At 37.1% G+C, this 18803-nt stretch overlaps 1 protein-coding gene across 8 annotated transcripts in view; it reads left to right on the top strand.

The window, feature by feature from the left end:
* Positions 1-18591, top strand: part of PARD3 (par-3 family cell polarity regulator) — a gene marked incomplete at its 5' end in the record, with an annotated part of 469207 nt that extends 450616 nt beyond the window's left edge. For all 8 annotated transcript variants that reach the window (XM_082311551.1, XM_082311553.1, XM_082311552.1 and 5 more), the window contains 3 exons: positions 4135-4255; positions 13848-13975; positions 17394-18591. In XM_082311551.1, coding sequence (XP_082167677.1) covers positions 4135-4255; positions 13848-13975; positions 17394-17787 — 643 coding nt within the window. In that variant the 3' untranslated portion in view covers positions 17788-18591. The remainder of the gene's footprint in view (positions 1-4134; positions 4256-13847; positions 13976-17393) is intronic.
* Positions 18592-18803: the final 212 nt, after the last annotated feature.

Genomic DNA, 18803 nt, shown 5'->3' with positions numbered 1-18803 from the left:
TGGTGATGTTGTTAGGACCTTTTCCATGCTTTTTCAGGCCAATAATTTTTTTTCCAAAGCTTTAGTCATCCCTGTTCAGTAGCATGTTTGTATCTACTTTATCACACTGAAAATCTGTCTGTTTTGAAAGGATTACAACTCTGTACATCAGTGCATGACATCACACTGAGACATTGCTTAATGATCTGAGACTCTGATGGCCATTGCTGCAGCTGCTTGTTTCTGGAAATATGTGACAGCTCTGGCCTATCTAAGCCTTGCTTACAGTTGCATTTTTAGCCCGTGCTGGCGGGTGTGTGTTTTAAAGCAGCGCTCACAAAATAGCTGATTGTGAAATGTGCCACTTGCAGATGGAAGGGAATGGGGTGCCAAGTAGAGATGTGATACAAGGAAGCCCAGCCGCTTTGCAACCCAAGTTAACTTTGGCCCTAAAAGCCTTGATTTTTAGTTCTTTTAAGAACATTTAATAATGAGAGCACTTTGAAAGAAGAACATCACTTGCATCCAATGCTAGGAGGTGCTAATTGTCTTCTGTAAGTTCACAGCCATCCTGTTATTAAGTAGGCATAGGGGAAGTCATAGTGCCTTTAATTAAACTTTTGAGGACTCACGCCACACATCTGCAAAAGTCAAAAGGGAATTTAAGCAGCAGGAACACCTGCAGCCCTGCATCCTAGTAGTCTGTTGATATGACCCTACCTCTCTTGGATGAATTCATCCAGTAAGTCAAAATTCATTTTGCTTTAGACTGGCTAAGGACTCTTCACACTGGATATAATTTGTTTAGATGTGCCCCAAGGGATAATGATGTGACTTACATAAAGAGTCATAGATAAAATAGAACCTCTCAGGACCTGAAAAGGAATAAAGTTAGGTTTGCACTTCTAGGTTTGCACTCCAAAATTTTATTTGTGACAGTTTTTTATTGTGATTATGATTTTTGCATTTTCCTCCTTCTGGAAGTAGTAACTGTTGGCTAGGGGTTGAATAAGATATCAAGCGGGTGTACCAAGTGCTCCCTGAGAGCAGTGGGAGTGCAGTGGGAGACATAAAAAACAGAGCAAAAAAGCACTGATGATAAAATTAACTGGATGAAGAGAGACATGAAAATAAATGGGAGACAGCATGGCAGGCCAGGATGGAGATGTGCAAGCCTTCACTGGTGCAAAAGTTAGGGCAGCTGAATAATTCAACCTAGAGAATCAGAACAAGGTTAAGAAAATAGAAACGAAAGGAAGCCAGCGTGAGATATAGTCTAAGTCCTCAAATAATCTTTTCTTAAAAGTATCTTAGCCGCTCCTTAGCTGCCTGCCTTTTCCATTTTCCTCTTCTAAATAAAAATGTTTACTTTTTTTTTATTATAAAACCGCTGACTTGACCTCACTTTCTGTGTCTCACAGAGTTTTTGAGCACAAAGAAGTCTGAGTAGATGCAGAAGTGGTTTTGTCTTTTAATTTCGCTCTTTCTTTTCTGTGAAATAGTCCTTTTTTTATAATTCACTTCTTTTGCAATTTTCTAAATTTGGGTCATGTCCCTTGCTTTTCAGATAAAATAGAAATATTGTTAAAAGATTTATCTTCTCTGCTATTGTCAAACCTTTTAATAACTTTGAATAACTTTTCTTAAATAAGCTTGACTTTTTTTTTTTCTTTCTTTCTTTTTTTCCATTAGAATAAGTTCTTCTTAGGTCTGGAGACAAGTTAATCATAAATCCCAGGATCTTCCTTGTCCCTTGTTGTTCCACCTCTGCAGTGTAAAGGGTGTCAAATTCACGTATTTGCTATTCGGGAGGGGACGCATTTTGGCTTCATGGCATGGACACTGTGCATTTGCTTGCTATTCCTCTGTTGATGTAATTGTTTTAATGAAAAACAATCACAAAATGTGCAGAAGTCCTCAGATCTGTAATAACCCTTCCAGTAGCCCATTTTGGGGCTGATAGAGTGTGTCTGTTCCTTATAATGCACAGGGTTTAGTGCAGTACTTTTGGGGTTTACCTTCTGTTTTTCTTTGCCATTGGGTATTTGCTCCAGTGTCACTTTTGCCCTGTGATCCCTCAGAGTTTCAAACAACCTTGATTAAGGAACGCTGTTTATTTACCGATCATCTTAAGTACTTCAAGGTGTCTACATACAGTGCTTTCCTAGTAATTTTGCACCGAATTTCAATGGCATTTCTCTCTCAGACATATGTTCTTATACTGGAAATACTAATACTTAAAGTATTTTGCTACACTTAAGTGCAATTTATCTTACAGAAAACACTGTCTGTGTAGAAAGTATTGGACTGCTTGTTTGTCAGATTAACAATACCAGTTTTAAAAATCAACAGACCATTTAAAAGTATTTTGTATGTCTTGTACTGGATTGTGATGATTACTTTTAAAATGTGCAGTACATAGCAATGCATGGGAAAAAAACAAGTGGTTGTATAGTAAAGCAGGGCAGAATTTGATAATAAAGAATAAATTTATGATGTAACATAAAACTGCAAATGGAGATAAGCTGTTCCACAAAATTAAGTTGAATTAAGGAAATAGAATTAGCAACACACCTACAATGAAGCAGACATTTTGAAAATGCCACAATGTTTCATTTCCACCTGTTCTAAATAAAGCTTTCTATAACTGTACTTTCCAAAATGGCAATTTGCACATGGAACTTGACCTACCCTACAAATAAAGCATTTCTTGAAGCTCCCATTTGCCAAAAAATAAAAGAAAACAATTCCCTAAATTCCTTCCTTTTCTTTGCCTTTGGTTTCAAAGAAAAGGAAAAAAAAAAAAACAAACCTTCAAAAATTAGCCTTTGCTAGAACCATGCTAATTTTTCTGTTTGGCCAACCAAGCTCGATTTAATGGCACCGAAAAGAGTGGGAGGTAACATCTGAAACACCTACAGCCTCCAATCCACTGCACCTACCAGTCCCAAAAGACATGGAAAACAGTCACAAATAGGCTCCAGAATCATCTCTTTTCATATGAGAGAAGACATGGGATATAAATGGACTGTGTTTTATTGTACCCTGTATCCAAGGACAGGAATCTATGGAATTGTTTTCTGTTGTCTCCCTGCAGATTTCTCTTTTGAAACAAAGTAATAGCTGACCATTCCTCATCAGCTCTTTTGAAATAAACAATGAAATGCAGGGCTTAAGGCGGCCGTAATAAGAGATTAAAATGCTTCTGGTTAGTCTTGATATAACATATTTGTTTGTCAGGCTTCCTGTGATTCCCACATTAACATGTCTGAAATACGGTGAGGGCTGTAGGGGTCAGGTGCAAACCGCACAGCTGGAAAAATGGCAACAAGATTAATATCCACTTTCCCTCTGCCCCGTGAAATAAAACATTCCTGTGCATATTTCATTATGGTTTCACATAAACCTGCACTATGGAGAGCAGATTACCTGCAATAGGTGCTGTGGAAAAATTGATGGCTTTGAAGGATTCAGGGTTCTGGGTGTGATGTTACGCAGCCCTCCCCAGCCCACCGGCATCCGCGGGGCATCAGCCAGCGCCAGTCTGCTGCCCAAATGTATTCCTGCGTACAGCACTGTCAAATGGATTGCTTTTTACTGGCCCCCAAGCCTTTTAATGCTTTCAGACTGATCAGTTTAAAAGACTTGTTAAAAACAGAACTAAGGGATGACAGGCTCTTATTGATTTGGGAAAATAATCAAATTTTGTATAGGTAGGGCCTTCAGACTTTGTAATGCATTTGATGTGAATAAAGATCTGACAGTACTACAGTTTATTGATTGGGGAAAAGTATCATTCATGTTTATTCAGTAGTAGAAATGATTAGGACTTTTCTCTTAATTTCCCTTTATGTTAAGTCTGACACTAGCGCATGTATTCCTCTTCGTTTCTAGGAGTAACATAGGCTGAAAAGATGTCAGCAACTTTTAATGATTTTTAGGAACAGCCTCATTCATCTTATTCTTATCTGAAGTTTCTTTGTAAGTCAAACAGCATTAATCATCTTTAAAAAACTAAAGATCTTTGTACTAAATGCTTGGAAATTATTTTAAAATCTCTACTCCTGCACTGTAGTAGCAGTCCCTTGCTAAGAAATTACAGTCACAGATGGCAGTTCCTAAGTATATTGATCATGTCCATCCTCCCTCTTTTAGCAACAGATCAACCCCTAACAATCATGACCGGATACAGCGCCTGAGACAAGAGTTTCAGCAAGCAAAGCAAGATGAGGACGTGGAAGACAGGAGACGTACTTACAGTTTTGAGCAGCCATGGGTAAGTGTCCGTCAAATGTGGAAAGGTTCCCCAACTCCCACTGTCCCTGGGCTGGTCAGGAGCAAAGCAATAGGGATGCAGGGTCCTCTGCTTCTGGACTTCTCCCCTTTCTGTTATCCTCATTTTTAGTTCATTGATGTTTAGTTCATTTTTAAATTTCCTCAGCCTCCTGTCCTGTGTGCATATAGCATTATTTGCTCTGTGTTTAGACCCTCGACTCTCTGAGTTACTATTTGGATTTTTTTTTCCTCAAAGGCAATATCAATTATTCTGAAATTTTCTAGGAAAATCAGAATAAAACACATACTAACAATAAATAATTTAGAGAGCACGTGTAACCTTGTAAATGGTATTTTCTCTGAAGCAGTATCACTGTGATTAGTTCTTTTCCTTAAGAAGAAGAGCTATGTATTTTCACAGTAAAGAAGGATACGCATAATAGCATGCTTCACAATAGTACCCCTTTGCCACTTATATTAGCCAAGACAGTTCTGCCTCGAGATATATGTCCTAATTGATCATTTAAATCCTATTCAATCTGATCTAGCAATGTGATACAATTATGTAAATCCATGTACTTATCTTGTTTAACATAATTGAATGAATCAGTGTTGCTTTTTAATCAATTACCTATCCTAAATTAGGATCCTTTAAATATGGGACAAATATTTTATTGTATTTTTGTTTAAAATTCCACAATAAAGACAGTGAATAATTTGCTTGCATTCCCAAAAAAGTGGGAGCTGTATGATGACAGCAGTAGAATCTCTCACAGCTTCCTTCGAAGCGGGTGTAGGTGATGGGTTATTGTTACTTAGCATTACAATGCACATGAGACTGAGGTGGAAGTTGCTGAAGATCAGCATCCGTGTGTATGAAGTCACTGAGAACCACCTAGGTAACATCATAACGCATATGACATCTTTAGTTGCCTCTTGTGGTGGATATAGAAGATTTTTTTACTTTTGTTGGGTCTTTGTGTCCTTGTCCATCTTAAACTCACCAATTTGAACCTGTGGTATTTTTGACATGCAGCATGTAGAGGAACAAAGGTAAATGTATCCCTAAATGACCTACCCGTGCTTAACATACCATATCAGGATGTAGGCTTCTCTTTTCCCATGTTAGAAAACCTCTAACCTTCTCTGAAATTGAATAAAGAAAATAAACTTTTTTTTTATTACCAGATGTTTTTGATTTGATGTGGTGAAGATAACGTGATAGCTCATCACAGTTACAGTGCAGCAGTTTTGGGGTGAAAGGGGGCTGGGCGTAGGAGGTACTTCCCATATGCATATCAACTGCTGGTTAGTCTTCAAATGAGAGATTTGAGCAGCATTCTTGGGAAAACTGTGTATGAGAAAAACTTGCACTCTTGAAGACTTGGGAACTTAACTACTGAAGGTCATGGGCCAAATTGTTGTATATCTAAATGCCATAGCAACTTTAGACAGGCAAGTTGGCTTTTATTATGGTTTCTTGTAATGAGCGAGGAGGGAATTATTTGGATGACAGGCTGATTACCTTAGGAATGGAATAATTTCCTAAATTGTGGGTCAGAACACTGACCTTTCCTTTTTCTCTTATTCAAACAAATGGGATCTCTCTGTTTACTCCCCTTCTACAGATCATGCAAATGAGCTCAAAGTGACTAATTCAGCTTAATGTATTAATATTAATTCTGCAGCTTATTGTTGCTTTTGTAGGAGCTGCTCTGTTGTTAAATACATAGGTGACCAAATGTTTTATTTTAGATATGTACTTTAAAAAAAATTGGCACAGAGTGTTTTTGAATTATATTTTTTTTTTTCATCGTGTCCTCCAGCCTTTCAAGATCACAATGCTTGGAAAGGATAAAGCAATGATCTCATCCATTTCAGCAGCTCACAGTCATTTTGGTGTTAAGGAGCCATAACCTTCTCTCTTAAGGAGTGTGTATTACTTTAACATATTAGTCTAAAATGATGGACTTTGTTAAGACACACTCTCAAAACAGATCCAGATGTATTATTAAATACCAGTGACACAAAAAAATGCAAAAGTGGTTTATAATACGTATGCAGCAAAATACTTAGATACATTAATCAACATCTTTTCAGTCTTCTCCATCTGTAAGCTGTTGGTTACAAACCACAGCAGTGAAAAGTGCACCTGTGTGTGTAAGATTGTAGAAAAGTGTGTTTTCACCTGAGGGAGATGTCTTGCGCAGCCTACATAGACAAAAGGCTTTACATCCAGGGATGCCTCTGAGCCACATGACAGCAGCCAAATCTGACCTGGTTTGGATAGAAAGAGAGAAAAAAAACCACAGAGAAGTGTGTGCTATGAGGTGATAAGTCGTTTGCATTTCTCATTAACAAGATGATGGGAGAGTTGAGGCTAGGGAACAAAGTGCTGATGTGTTGTGGGACTGTTGGTTACTTTAAGGAAGTGTAAATGAACACAAAGTTTGCAATGTAAGTAATGGATACTGATGGATATCTGGCAGCTCTGAGGATATTCAGAGGAGCTCAATAGCTCAGAAACCCTCTAACATATTATCAAAATGATCCTGTGAACATCACCAACTCCAATCCATCCCAGACCATTAATGGTCTGTGACACAGGAGTCCAGTTACCTGTGACAAATACCTTCAGTCTCCTCCACGGGCTGGAGGTAGATCTCCATACCATGGAGCACTACATATGCTGGCTCTGAATGATACCTGTGGCAGAGATGTCAGCACCTGACCCCATCCCTTTCTGACTGTTCCCATCAGGTGAAGGCTATTTCTCTGTAGATGGGCAATGCAACAGAGCTGGACTTCTTGCCCAGCTATGGTTGCTCTGCCAGTAAACAAAATACTTGACTGCTTACGAGTGTTCATACAGCATCAGGCAGCTTAACAGACACAAAAAGTGATAGCGCTGGAATGAGATGACACCGTCTATTAAGCAGCATAACATTTCTGCTCAAGGCCATTTGAATGACACAATGTTAAGGTTTAATAACCAACTAACTGTGGCAACATCGAGCCATCTCTAAAACCCACTAGTTCTGCAATTGAGTCAAAGCTTTATGGAAAAGGTTTTCGCGTTTGTTTATTTTAAGATAACTTTCTCAGGCTTTGTATTTTTTTTCTCTTACATGGCTTTTATATTTTTCGTGTTTCAAAAAACAAGGTACAAGAGGGTTTCAAGGGCAATACCATATGCCTGATGTTATACAGGGAAAAAAAAAGAAAAATAACATAAAGTACAATTAATCCATTTTCATCCTGCTGGTGTTAATTCCAGTCAGAGTTCGCAGAAGTGTATATCTGGGTATGTAGAATTACATGGAATCACAGTATGCCTGCTAATATTTAAGGACCTTGCTGTTGCTATGACATTTTTATACCAATGCAGGATTCTCTTGGGCTGATTTTTCTGTTTGGTACCAAAGTTGAGTCTCTGGTTTTTGTTCTTTTCTGGGTAGTATTGGGTCTACTGAGGTTTATCCTTGCTTGCACCAGTCCTCGGGTTTGGGGGATTTTGGTTGTAATTTGTTCCATATCTTGTATTTTTGCCTAGTCACATCTTAATTAACAGATCCCCACCTTCAATAACAAAAACACAGCATTATAGTCTAAATGTCATGGGAGTGAACAATCCAATTAAAAAAAAGAGCATATTAAATCCATTGAAAACACTACAACTGCTTGCCAGTCCTGCTTGTAGAAACACACAAACTATCAAAAAACCCTGCAAAGATGCAGGAGGGACAAAAGTTGGTGGTTTATTTCTTCATCTTTAATAAAAAAAAAATCAGTGCTAAAAAATGGAAAGTGGCAAATTTCATAAGAAATACATTCTTCTCCAGTCATCCCGGATCTATTTGGATGGTGGGAGAAAATTGGCATCAAGAGAGCAGCCGAGCAAACTCTACTTTAAATATTTAGAAGTCAAATAAAAAGATTTTTTTTTCTAAAGGTAACTGCTAACTGGGTCAAAATAAATATACTACCTCACTCATCCAAGTATAGCTTTAATTACATGCACAAATTTGTGAAAGGTAAATAACTGCATGATTTTCAGAGGAAAGACTCCAGAGGTCCTAATAACATACTTAAGCATGGCTTGATAGATAAATGCTCAGAAAATTTAGGGACTGTGCTTGTTTTTTCTGCTGTGTGTTGATGTGTAGATCTTGTCTCGAAGACAGATTTAAAGAAAAAAAAAAAGTTCTTTTTTATCTGTTTATGGTACTCGTATTTTATCCCTGCTTTCAAGTCCTTGACCTATTCAAAGACATAATGAATTCTAAATAATCTAAAATTCTTTTAGAAAAACAAAAGCCTGATTTTTGTCTCTGTAACTTCCACTGTAACGTATTTTACCTGGAAAAATGAATAACAGACTATATTTAAAACAAACATTTTAAAGTTTATATCAGGTTGTAAATTATGTAGAACTACATCAATGAGAAAGAAAAGTAGTATATTAAATCTTTCTGTAATGAATCCATCTCAAGAGTCTCTTTCAGGATATTTTATTCAAGATATAAGGCAATATCTCATGGAGCATTGCAGTAGACAAAGAATACCTTAGGAGCTAAATTGTTGTTTCTCCTACCCCAGTATGTTTTGTAGAGGAAACCAAAGTTATGCAGGGCAGCCTCTCCACAGGTAGTTTCTCTTCAGCTTTGTAGTTAATACCCATTCTGTGCCAAACCTGTGAAGGATTTCATGAAATACCAGCAATTTCTTGCCACGATTTAGACTCTGACTTTAAAATTTTATATTTAAAACTTTTTGCCCCACTAGTTTCAATCTACTAATTTTTGTGAAACAGAAAATGAAGATAGAAGATTTTAAAAAGAAATTAAATAATTTTGGTTTGTAAACAAACATATTTATAGCTCACAGGCATGCAGTACATGTAAATACCCCAGGCAGAATTTCAGGGCTCTCTAAGAGGTTTGTTTCTACCATACTGAAGATTTTTTTTCTGCTGCCGCTATAGACAGAATGGAAATCTTAGTCCCATACCATGCCATTCAGCTTCCTGCATATACACCATAGAAAGATACACAAAGGGATGGGATTTTCTTATTATATGGTGTTTGAATTAATACACACACCTGTTGGCAATTTTTAAAAGAAATATTGCTATATGTTCTGTTCACTATAGAAACATAAACAAAAAGATGGAAGTAGAAATAGTTTTCAAGGACATCTCCCAGACCGTTGAATGTTTTTTATCATTCTGAATTTTTATATACGCAGTTACTGGATTGTCTGTCATCTATGCCAAGTACACTTACACATAAAGCAGGCAAGGTCATTTAATCTTATCTATTTCTAATTAGTGCTGAACTATAAGAACCACAGATTTTTTGGGGGGGTCGTGTATGCCAACTTCCCCGGATGAACTTGAAACTTCTTGGTTAAACACAGAGCTTAACCTGGAAAAAAATTATCACATATATTTTAATATTAAATAATGGTCTTTTTTAATAGCTGAGAAAATACTAAGGGACTCGTTTCTTTAGTAATCTCCTTATTAACTGTTTCTTTATCAGCACAAAGGAGTTCTATGAGTTTGAGTAATCATTTCTGCCAGCTTCTTCCCATGGCAGTAGGCTGTGAGATAGATGTGTCATCTCAACTGGTGGATCTCCTGTCACCTGAAGTGGTTGGATCTCCCTGAAAACCCAGTGCCCTGGATCATCCCCACGATCTCCTCTCTTTAATTCTGTGGCAACTTGATCTATGCTGCCACCATGCTGAGCTACCCTCCATGGACAGAAATGCTGCTCTGCAGGGAAGCAAACTGTGTGGGCTGGCGTAGCTAGGAAAGAGAGGAGGGACCTTTACCCTTAAAACATGCTGCCCTTTACTGCTGATAGTGGTCAGTGCAACATGACCCATGGGTACATATTGCGTAAAATGAAAAAATGTTATTTGGATAAAGTGAGAAATCTGTAGAAACTTTAAACTTTGCAGCACTGGCTTTAAATTAATGTCTCTTTGAGAAGAGAGCTGTGTAATTCCATGTACCTTAAAGCACAATTTTATGTGCTGAATATTGTTTAACAATGCTAATGCAATAACTATCATTGCCACTAAAATGTATTGTGGAAGACATGAACATACATTTATTTGTATAATGTAGCCTTGGTTGTTATTGTGGCCTTGACCGCATCCTGATTTAAAAGGTCGGTGCTTGTCATACATCTCATTGCAAACAAGGCCAGAGTTCTTATCAATCTGTACTGTGAAGACCGAGCTGTTGCCAGGTTTGTTGGATGATTTCAGGTTGTTATAATTGTACTTAGCCTTGTGTTGATATCAGTGTTAAAATTACTGTTATGTGTATTCCTTATACAAGTTTTTTTATTGCTGTTGAAAGATGTGAAAATAGTTCAACTTTTTTTTTTAATTACCTCCATTTTGTGCTGACGTAAATGGGGTATGCATGAATATAGATGTGTGTTTGTGTATATGTTTTTTATAAATATATATGTATAAAATTATACTTTGGGGATTGAGACAAAATTACCAATTAGCTTTTGAAGACTAAGTTTACTTATGATATAAATATTTTTGGTTTAGATAGATACTTTAATTGAAAGCATATTGAAAAGATAAATCACAGTATGGAGATGTGCATTTTTCTGAACAAGTTAAGGATCCAAAAAGGAATATGTTAAGTCTTTATATCATCATAACCATACATCAAGGGCATTCACTATGGTATCACTGAGGTTTTTAATGAAAAGATTTGAAAGAAAGGCCTTTTCATTAATAAGATGGTTGAGTGTACCTGTCTGTGTGTATATATGTTATGTTATGGAATATGTGATTACGTGCAGACAGAGTATTTTTATGTCTCATTGCCATATTTTTGGGTGCTTGAAAGCAGATTTGATTATATGAATAGCTTATTGTAGATGTGAACAACATGCAGGCAGGACTCTAAATAAGTAAGTACCCTTTTCAAATTTGTTAAGCATTGGAAATCCACTTAAATTAGCAGGGCATACAGGTACTCATACCTTCAGAAAATCAGATAGATAATGGATTTTAGATGTTTGCCTTTAGACCCATCACATTATAAATGCTGTCCATTAGACGAAATTCTTTGTGAACTGCTGAGGATCCAGACCTGACTCCTCAGATCCAGTCATTCTGGGCACACGCTACAGCAGGCAGACAGAGGCCCCTGCCTCTATTTAACCATTGGGTCCTGTGTGCATTGAAAAAAAATCATCTCTGAAGCTCCGTTTTGATCTTAGTCCATTCGAAGTCCACTAGGGCTCTCAAAGCCTCTGTCTCTTTAGTAAAGGCTTTTGTGGTAACTTCAGCTCCCTGCACATGTGTGTGCATGTACTTGCATTCATGCTTTCTACATGATGCATTTTAGTGTCTTGCATAAATCTAAATGGAGCAGCAGCTCAATTCTAGCTCCACTTGTTTGATAACGTAACCATTCTCTGTGCTGTAAAATCCCTTAATCTGTTATATTTACAGTGAACTGAAAAAAGTGAAACTGTGTTTTCAAATAAAGAGAAGCAATTCTGATTTCATGTCTTATCTGTGATAACTACTTTCTCACATATGACATAATGTAGCTCTCCAACTACATGCAAGCTTTCCAACGTTGTTAAAGTGGAACCCATGAAATGAGGAAATTGGCTCTAAAATCTTAGTTTAAATGTTTTTATTCCTTATGGAGAAGTTGAGGTGGGAACTTCTGAGTTTCCCTCTGGTTCTCTGTAAGCTGCTTATAACCACACTGGAGAGAATTCACAAATAAATCTTGTGATTTTCAGGTAATCACTCGCTTCCATAAGCTGAGCCCTTCAATAAAATACCAAATGTCAGAATACTCTCAATAAAGTCAAGAAAGTTAGAAATGTTGACATATGCAATAACTGAAACGCTGCTCTGTATGTGTTGCCCTTATTTAATATAGTAGGAAATCTCCATGGGGGTTGTTGGTTTGGACATACATATGTACAGCTTATTCATCTCTCAGAAAATTTCCCACAAGGCTGACATGCGATTCTGTTTTCTCAACTTGTTGCTTCATCATACCATTCCTAAAGCATTTTTCATTAGAAATACTGTTTTACTGCGGTTTCTACAGAGTAAATCTACTCTGAAGTAGACATCAGTGTTGCATTAAGGATTCTCTTAAATAAGTTCTCCATTACTTATAGTCTATGCTTTCACATTCTGATTCTTTTGCACAATAATCTTCTTGTAAGGGGAAAGGCAGTTATTCACCAAATTGTATCTATCTGTTAAATTCTGAGCCAAGACTGATGCTCTGTCTGAAGTGTATTGTTACTGAAAATGAAGTTTCTAAAAGTTGTATACCTGTTTCAAATTTGTTGTGTTTCTGGCTACCTGCAGGTACTTGACTGTAAGGCAAAGGACAAGTTTATGTCACAAATGACAACTTTCTAGTTTCTAAAACTTGTCTTCAATGTAAGAAGCTTTTGAAAAGCCTTTTATCTTGCAGATATTTGTCAGCCATTATGATATCTTTCTGCTGCAGAAATTATAATGGCGAAAAACAAAAGAGATGTTCATTTTGAGGGAAGGCACAGATAAAAAGGCAGAAAGTGCTTTAACAAAGGCAGGTCTGAGACAAGCTGTTTCAGTCCCAGGCTCAGCCAAGTGGTTATGCTCCCTAATCTCCCACTGATTAGACTTCATGTTTTGAATAGAACTGGTAATTTTAGGAGAGAAAATAATGTTCTGTTTCTTTGTTAGGTGAAACCTTATTATTAAAACAACAAGAAAAGCCCATAACATTCTTTGACTTTTGTGGCACCGTATTTTGCAACTTGAAATCACAAAATCTGAAGAGACTTGTAATGTAAAATGAAAACTGATATCTCTACAAAAGTAAACTTTTTCATAATCCAAAATTTGAATCCAGCCATTCTGCCAGATCTTGACTGGTAATGCTCTGTATTCCCAGAAAGGCCATCCATTTTCATGTCCTCTTAGTATTGGACTCAAAGTTCCAAATTGTCACCTCATTAAGATGTTATCTAAAATCCCTCTCAGAGATACAGGATTCCCAATTGTCCACAAGAGACTTGCTAAATTTATCTGCTTGATCATATCGAACCAGAAAATGTTTCCCTGACTCTCAGATAAGCAATCGGTGCCTGTCTGGACCAACAGCAAAATCGGATGACTCCGCTAAGGAAGAGCATCGCTTGAGCATACTGGTGAGGTTCGAAGAGTGCTGTGCTCTGTCCTCCCTCAGATCCTCGCTGGGGCATAAAACTTAGCATTACCACAGCCAGGCTAACTTACAGGGTTTGAAGATCTGTTCCACTGGCTTGATTTAAATTTCAGTGTAACTATAAAATCCCAACCCACTTTGGACCAATATTTTCCTGATACATCACAGAAATGGTCGGCAGAAAAAGAATCGGTAGCACAGGACACTGTTATGGGTCAGAATTTAATGCGATTATTATGAAAGAGCTACTTGAACCGCATGTTGAAACAAATACAAGTGTATGTGTATAATAGCAATGTAAATGATAGTCCTTTTGTGGGTGTTTTTCTGCTTTGTTTAAGACATTTTCATTTTTATTTTGTAGCCAAGCACCAAGACGTACTCACAGAGTGGCAGACACTCAGTATCAGTAGAGGTTCAAATGCAGCGGCAACGGCAAGAAGACAGAGAGAGTTTCCAACAAGCTCAGCGGCAGTACAGCTCGTTACCCAGGTATGGTAACTGTCTGAAGCTATTCAGTGTATATGAGCCTGGAGCTAATTTCATTTGTGGAAGGGAAATGTTGTACTTAGTGCAGACACTTTTGTTTAGCATTGATATAAGGTGGAATGTATTCCGTGTGGAAGAAGCATGAAATTTCTTAAGTGAGAGCATGTGGTACCTGTTTATTTTAGGAGAATTACTTCAGAGCTGATTTCAGTGGGATTTGATGACACTCAGCACCCAACAGAACTGAGACATTAAAACAAAGCTATTCTTTGTGGGACACTATCCAGTTTAACTTTCTGCAATTACAAAAGTATCCTGAGCATGACACGGGTTGTCCCCTTTTGACGTCAGACTATTTTTTTCTGTTGCCTAATTCCTTGGTGGATAGAAATTCCATTTCTGTGATGCTGATACAGAGAAAAAGCTTGAAAGGAAATTAGGGGCCTCCAAGTTTCCAGTATATACATTTCTTCTAAGTTACTGGGTCATTAACAATGGAATACTGAAAATTAATACAACTTTTGTCTAAACAAATCTGTATTTTAAAAAATCTTAGATTTTGGGCAAAATGTCTTTTACTTGATATTTAGCTTTAAGAATTATTAGAAGTTTGCCCATCTTGTATTGTAAATTAGATAACTATTATAGTTAAGCATTATGCAAATAGTCTTTGCATTTTCAAATATCAGTGGCAATGGCTGAATGGAGAATCCTTTACACTGGAGGCGGGTGACAATTTCCCTTTATTCTAGTTGTTTCTTCCAATGAGGTTGTATTATTTTTTGTGCCCCATGTGGAAATGGTGTGGAAAATATATTTTTGTGACAACATGTGTTTTACCAAGTGTATCATAACTCTTTTTATGAAACAAATAGAAGCTTCATAATCAAAGTTATCTGATCATGAACTTTTATCCTACCAACATCTTTGAAAATAAAACAGATCTCTCAGATTTTCACATGCTATAACACCTTTCAGTGTAGAATTTTTCTGTTAAGTTTGGAAGATGGGAAAGGAAAATGTAAAGTTCCTGTTTTTTCTTAGATTAGATTGTTAGTTTGTCATTTTGAAAATCTTTATATTCCCTTTGCTTCTTATCTCTACCTTCCTTCTGAAGTCACCACACCTTATAATGCCATATTGTTTTTCCTGAGAAATTCTCTTTCAGTTTTGCTAGCCCCAGCAATGCACAAATTGAGTGGAAAAGTACGGATGCTAGTGTTGCTTTTAAGTTGGGAGGATATTTTTAGTTTTAAAACTATGATTCTTAAAACTCTCTCCCCCTGTTCTACTCAATCACTGGTAGCATTTAAAAGTTGGAAGTCTGCTGTAAGGCACTTCCAGTGGCAGAAATTAATACCTGTAAGGAGAAAATTAATCTACAAGAAATTTGGAAAATAATGTTTCGGGTCATAGATATGCTTGTTTTGAAAAGAGTGACTGAGAACTTCACTTAATGTGGTTTTCAACATGAGAAATGACTAGCAAGCTAGCAATGCATGTTGCTGAGTAATTAATGATAATTTAATGACTTTGAGCACTCTGGGTATTTGAGCTGTGCTGAGAGCAGACAGAATTTCAGGACCTTGGGCTAAAGTTGAGTGCTGTAAATACCACGATACTCCTATAACAAGCTGGGACATCCAGTTCTCCAGCTTTGCAAACTGTTTGTAGCTCTGTGAGTGATCTTTAAAGAAATCTTACTCTTACTCTGAAACTTAGATCCCAAGCTTAATGTTGCAACTATGGCTTTGTAATGATTAAAGTTTGTGCACTGGCTTCATTCTTGAGCTTTGTTGCTTTTAATCTTGTATAGTCTCTAGGGGCCTCCTTTTTTTCCCCTTTGTACATTTAAATCATTAGTACTGAAGGCAAATAAACTTGTGAGTCAATTTTAAAGGATCTTCCCAGAAAGACAGTGAAAGTGGGCCAACTGATTTTGAAAAAGTACCAGAGAACGGTCATTAAATTAAATCAGTTCAACTAGTCATCCTCTTGTCCCATGTGAAACTGTAAAAGCAATGTTTAACTCCAAGTTAATTTTCTAGTACTTAAAATTTATCTTACTCTAGATCAGAAACCTGCCAGTTTCGTAGCCTACAGAGGTTCGTTCAATTTGCTCTTGTTCCAGGGAGTGATAAAACATGGCTCAGGAACATCATTTCTTTGGCAAAGTTGGATGTGCGAATAACAAGAACAGCTATAAAAATTTGCATAAGAATTTACATTATGTTGTATTTTATGCTGTAATAATTTACATTCATGCTGAATAACAATTTTCATCCAGAGGTCTCAAAATCTGTTATGAAATAAGGTGGATATGGTCATTTTCAAGTTTTATGTGTGGAAGGAAGATTGCAAAAACATTAGGTGACTTGTTACTTTTACTAATGGTAGAAAAATTATTCGGGTCTCCTGTCTCTCCACTGCATATTCATTGGATGAGGCCACACTGAGTCATGTGTGTTGACATGAAAAACCAAGCCATATATAAACAACTAAATGATTTTATTATTGATTAATGTCACAATATATTTTGTTTTACTGCTTGATTCTCATACACTAATTTTCATCTGAAAGTGGGTATCTCTTTTGCTGCAGCACAAAATTGTTCTACTTTATCATCACCAATCTTGTTTTAAATTCATAAAAGCATCTAGCAGCTTGATAGTAAATTAAAGCTATTAAAGCTATTTCAAAACCATAATGTGTCTTTAAAATAATATGATGATTTATTGTGAAAATTTGTAATTCCTACATGTATTTGACTTATTTATCTGCCCCATGGAGCCAAAAAATGAACAAGAAAGGTTATCTCTGCCTTTTCTTTTATGAAAGCTATAGCGGACTGGAAAACAGTCCTGATATAGCACGAAATTCCTTAGTTCTGGAAATGGAAGGAAGAAACTCTCATCTGTGCAACTACCTATCAATAATGAGCTTTATCTTCAGATTTGTGCAGTGTTAGAGCAAATGTTTTAAAGATCTGCCTGTTGCATTTTTAATCAAGTGTGAGTCTAGATTAAAATCTTTCATGAGTGACTTTCCAACGGCTGGCTGTTATCTGGTTTCTTAGGAAGCACAGCAATGTGTATGGTCTCTCCTAGTTAGTTTGCAACCAAATTGTAGCACTTTTTTCTTTAGAACATGATAGTTGTTGTAGCACTGGATGGGTTTTCATGGCCTATTCCTTCTGGAGAGGCCTAGAAATATAGCTCAACTCTATAGGAAATGTTCTCCCAACAAAAGAGGCAAGATACCTCTTTGGGGCAGAAGAGAACATGACTTCTGGAGAACGCTATAGCTGGGGAAAACGTGAGGGCATTGCAGAAGCACCCTTCTTTCCAGGGATTGTTGTCAGTAACAGTAGAAGGGGAGCCAGAACATTTGTCTTAAAAGCATCTTCCATTTTTCTTTCCAGGCAAAGCAGAAAAAATGCCAGTTCTGTATCTCAAGACTCCTGGGAGCAGAGCTATTCCCCTGGTGAAGGGTTCCAGACTGCAAAGGAAAATCCCAGATATTCCAGCTACCAGGGATCGAGGAATGGCTATATGGGGGGACATGGCTTCAATGCCAGGGTAATGCTAGAAACACAAGAACTGCTCCGTCAAGAGCAGAGGCGGAAAGAACAACAACTGAAAAAAAAAACTTCTTCTGAAGGACCTAGCAACTATGACTCATATAAGAAAATTCAGGACCCTAATTATACCCCTCCTAAAGGTCCTTTCAGGCAAGATGTACCGCCTTCACCATCTCAGGTAGCGAGGCTGAACAGATTGCAAACACCAGAAAAGGGAAGACCATTTTATTCTTGAGGTGAAAAAAATGAAGATCAACTTATCATGCAATAAGGAACATTTTCATATAAAGACTTATATTTTCAAAACTTTTTAAACTGATGGTACTAAGTAATATATCCATTGTCTGTTTCAGTGCCTTTAAAAATACGGGCAAAGTGTTGGTGGGCCTTATGTCTTTGCCGTTTTGTCTGAAGTGTTGAAGTCACGGAAGGATGTTCCACCATTTGACAATCATAGCGGAAGTGAGCAACACTGCCCCTGCGTACCAAGTCCCGTAGCCCAGTCCAGTAGTTGTCAACGGCTTATTACTAGGATTTGTTGTAATGTGTTTTACTTTGCAGTGACTTATTACACCAACATGCAGCTTTGTGGCATAAAATTAATGAATTTGAGGTTGAAGGAAGCATTGACATGTCCTTTTTTATTTCTCTCGGGTCAGGAGGAGGGTTACATATCACTCTTGAGTGGATAAGGCTTAGCTCTACTCTGGATCGCAGTCGCAGTTCTAAGATGTTTTATGGTGGAGTCATTACCAGTCTTTGTTGATCAATATTTAAGTGTCTATATGCTGAAAAACTATCCTTCTCCTATTATGCACATATGCACTCTTTTTCTCTCTCTCTGCCCACTCTGAGCTTATTAAAAAAGCCTTTATCCTGACTCATGAGGAAAACAAAAGCTTTCAGTTATCCTGAGAATCCTGTTACAATTGCCTTATAATCGTAATACACAGTCCATTAAAAATGAAATAACTGGAGAGAGCCTGTTTATACAGTCACAGCCGAGCCCTTGAAAAGTATATTTTACTATTTTATTAAAGATGGGAAATTATGAACAAACATACAACTGAGTTGTGCTTTGCTTTACTTCTAAATGAATTTGGTCATATGACACGTGTCTAGGAAGAGAACTAGGGAGGGTATCATCCCATGGTCATCTGATACACGGTTGTCTTTGGGCAAATTTTGGAGATAACTTAAAGAAAGAGCAGAAGAAATCAAAGGGTTTTTTTGGATCAAAAAACTGAAAAG

Source organism: Platalea leucorodia, assembly GCF_965183815.1.
Source record: "Platalea leucorodia genome assembly, chromosome: 1".
NCBI lineage: Eukaryota > Metazoa > Chordata > Aves > Pelecaniformes > Threskiornithidae > Platalea > Platalea leucorodia.
Note: the sequence above shows the minus strand (reverse complement) of the source record. Positions and strands in the feature narration are given on the sequence as shown.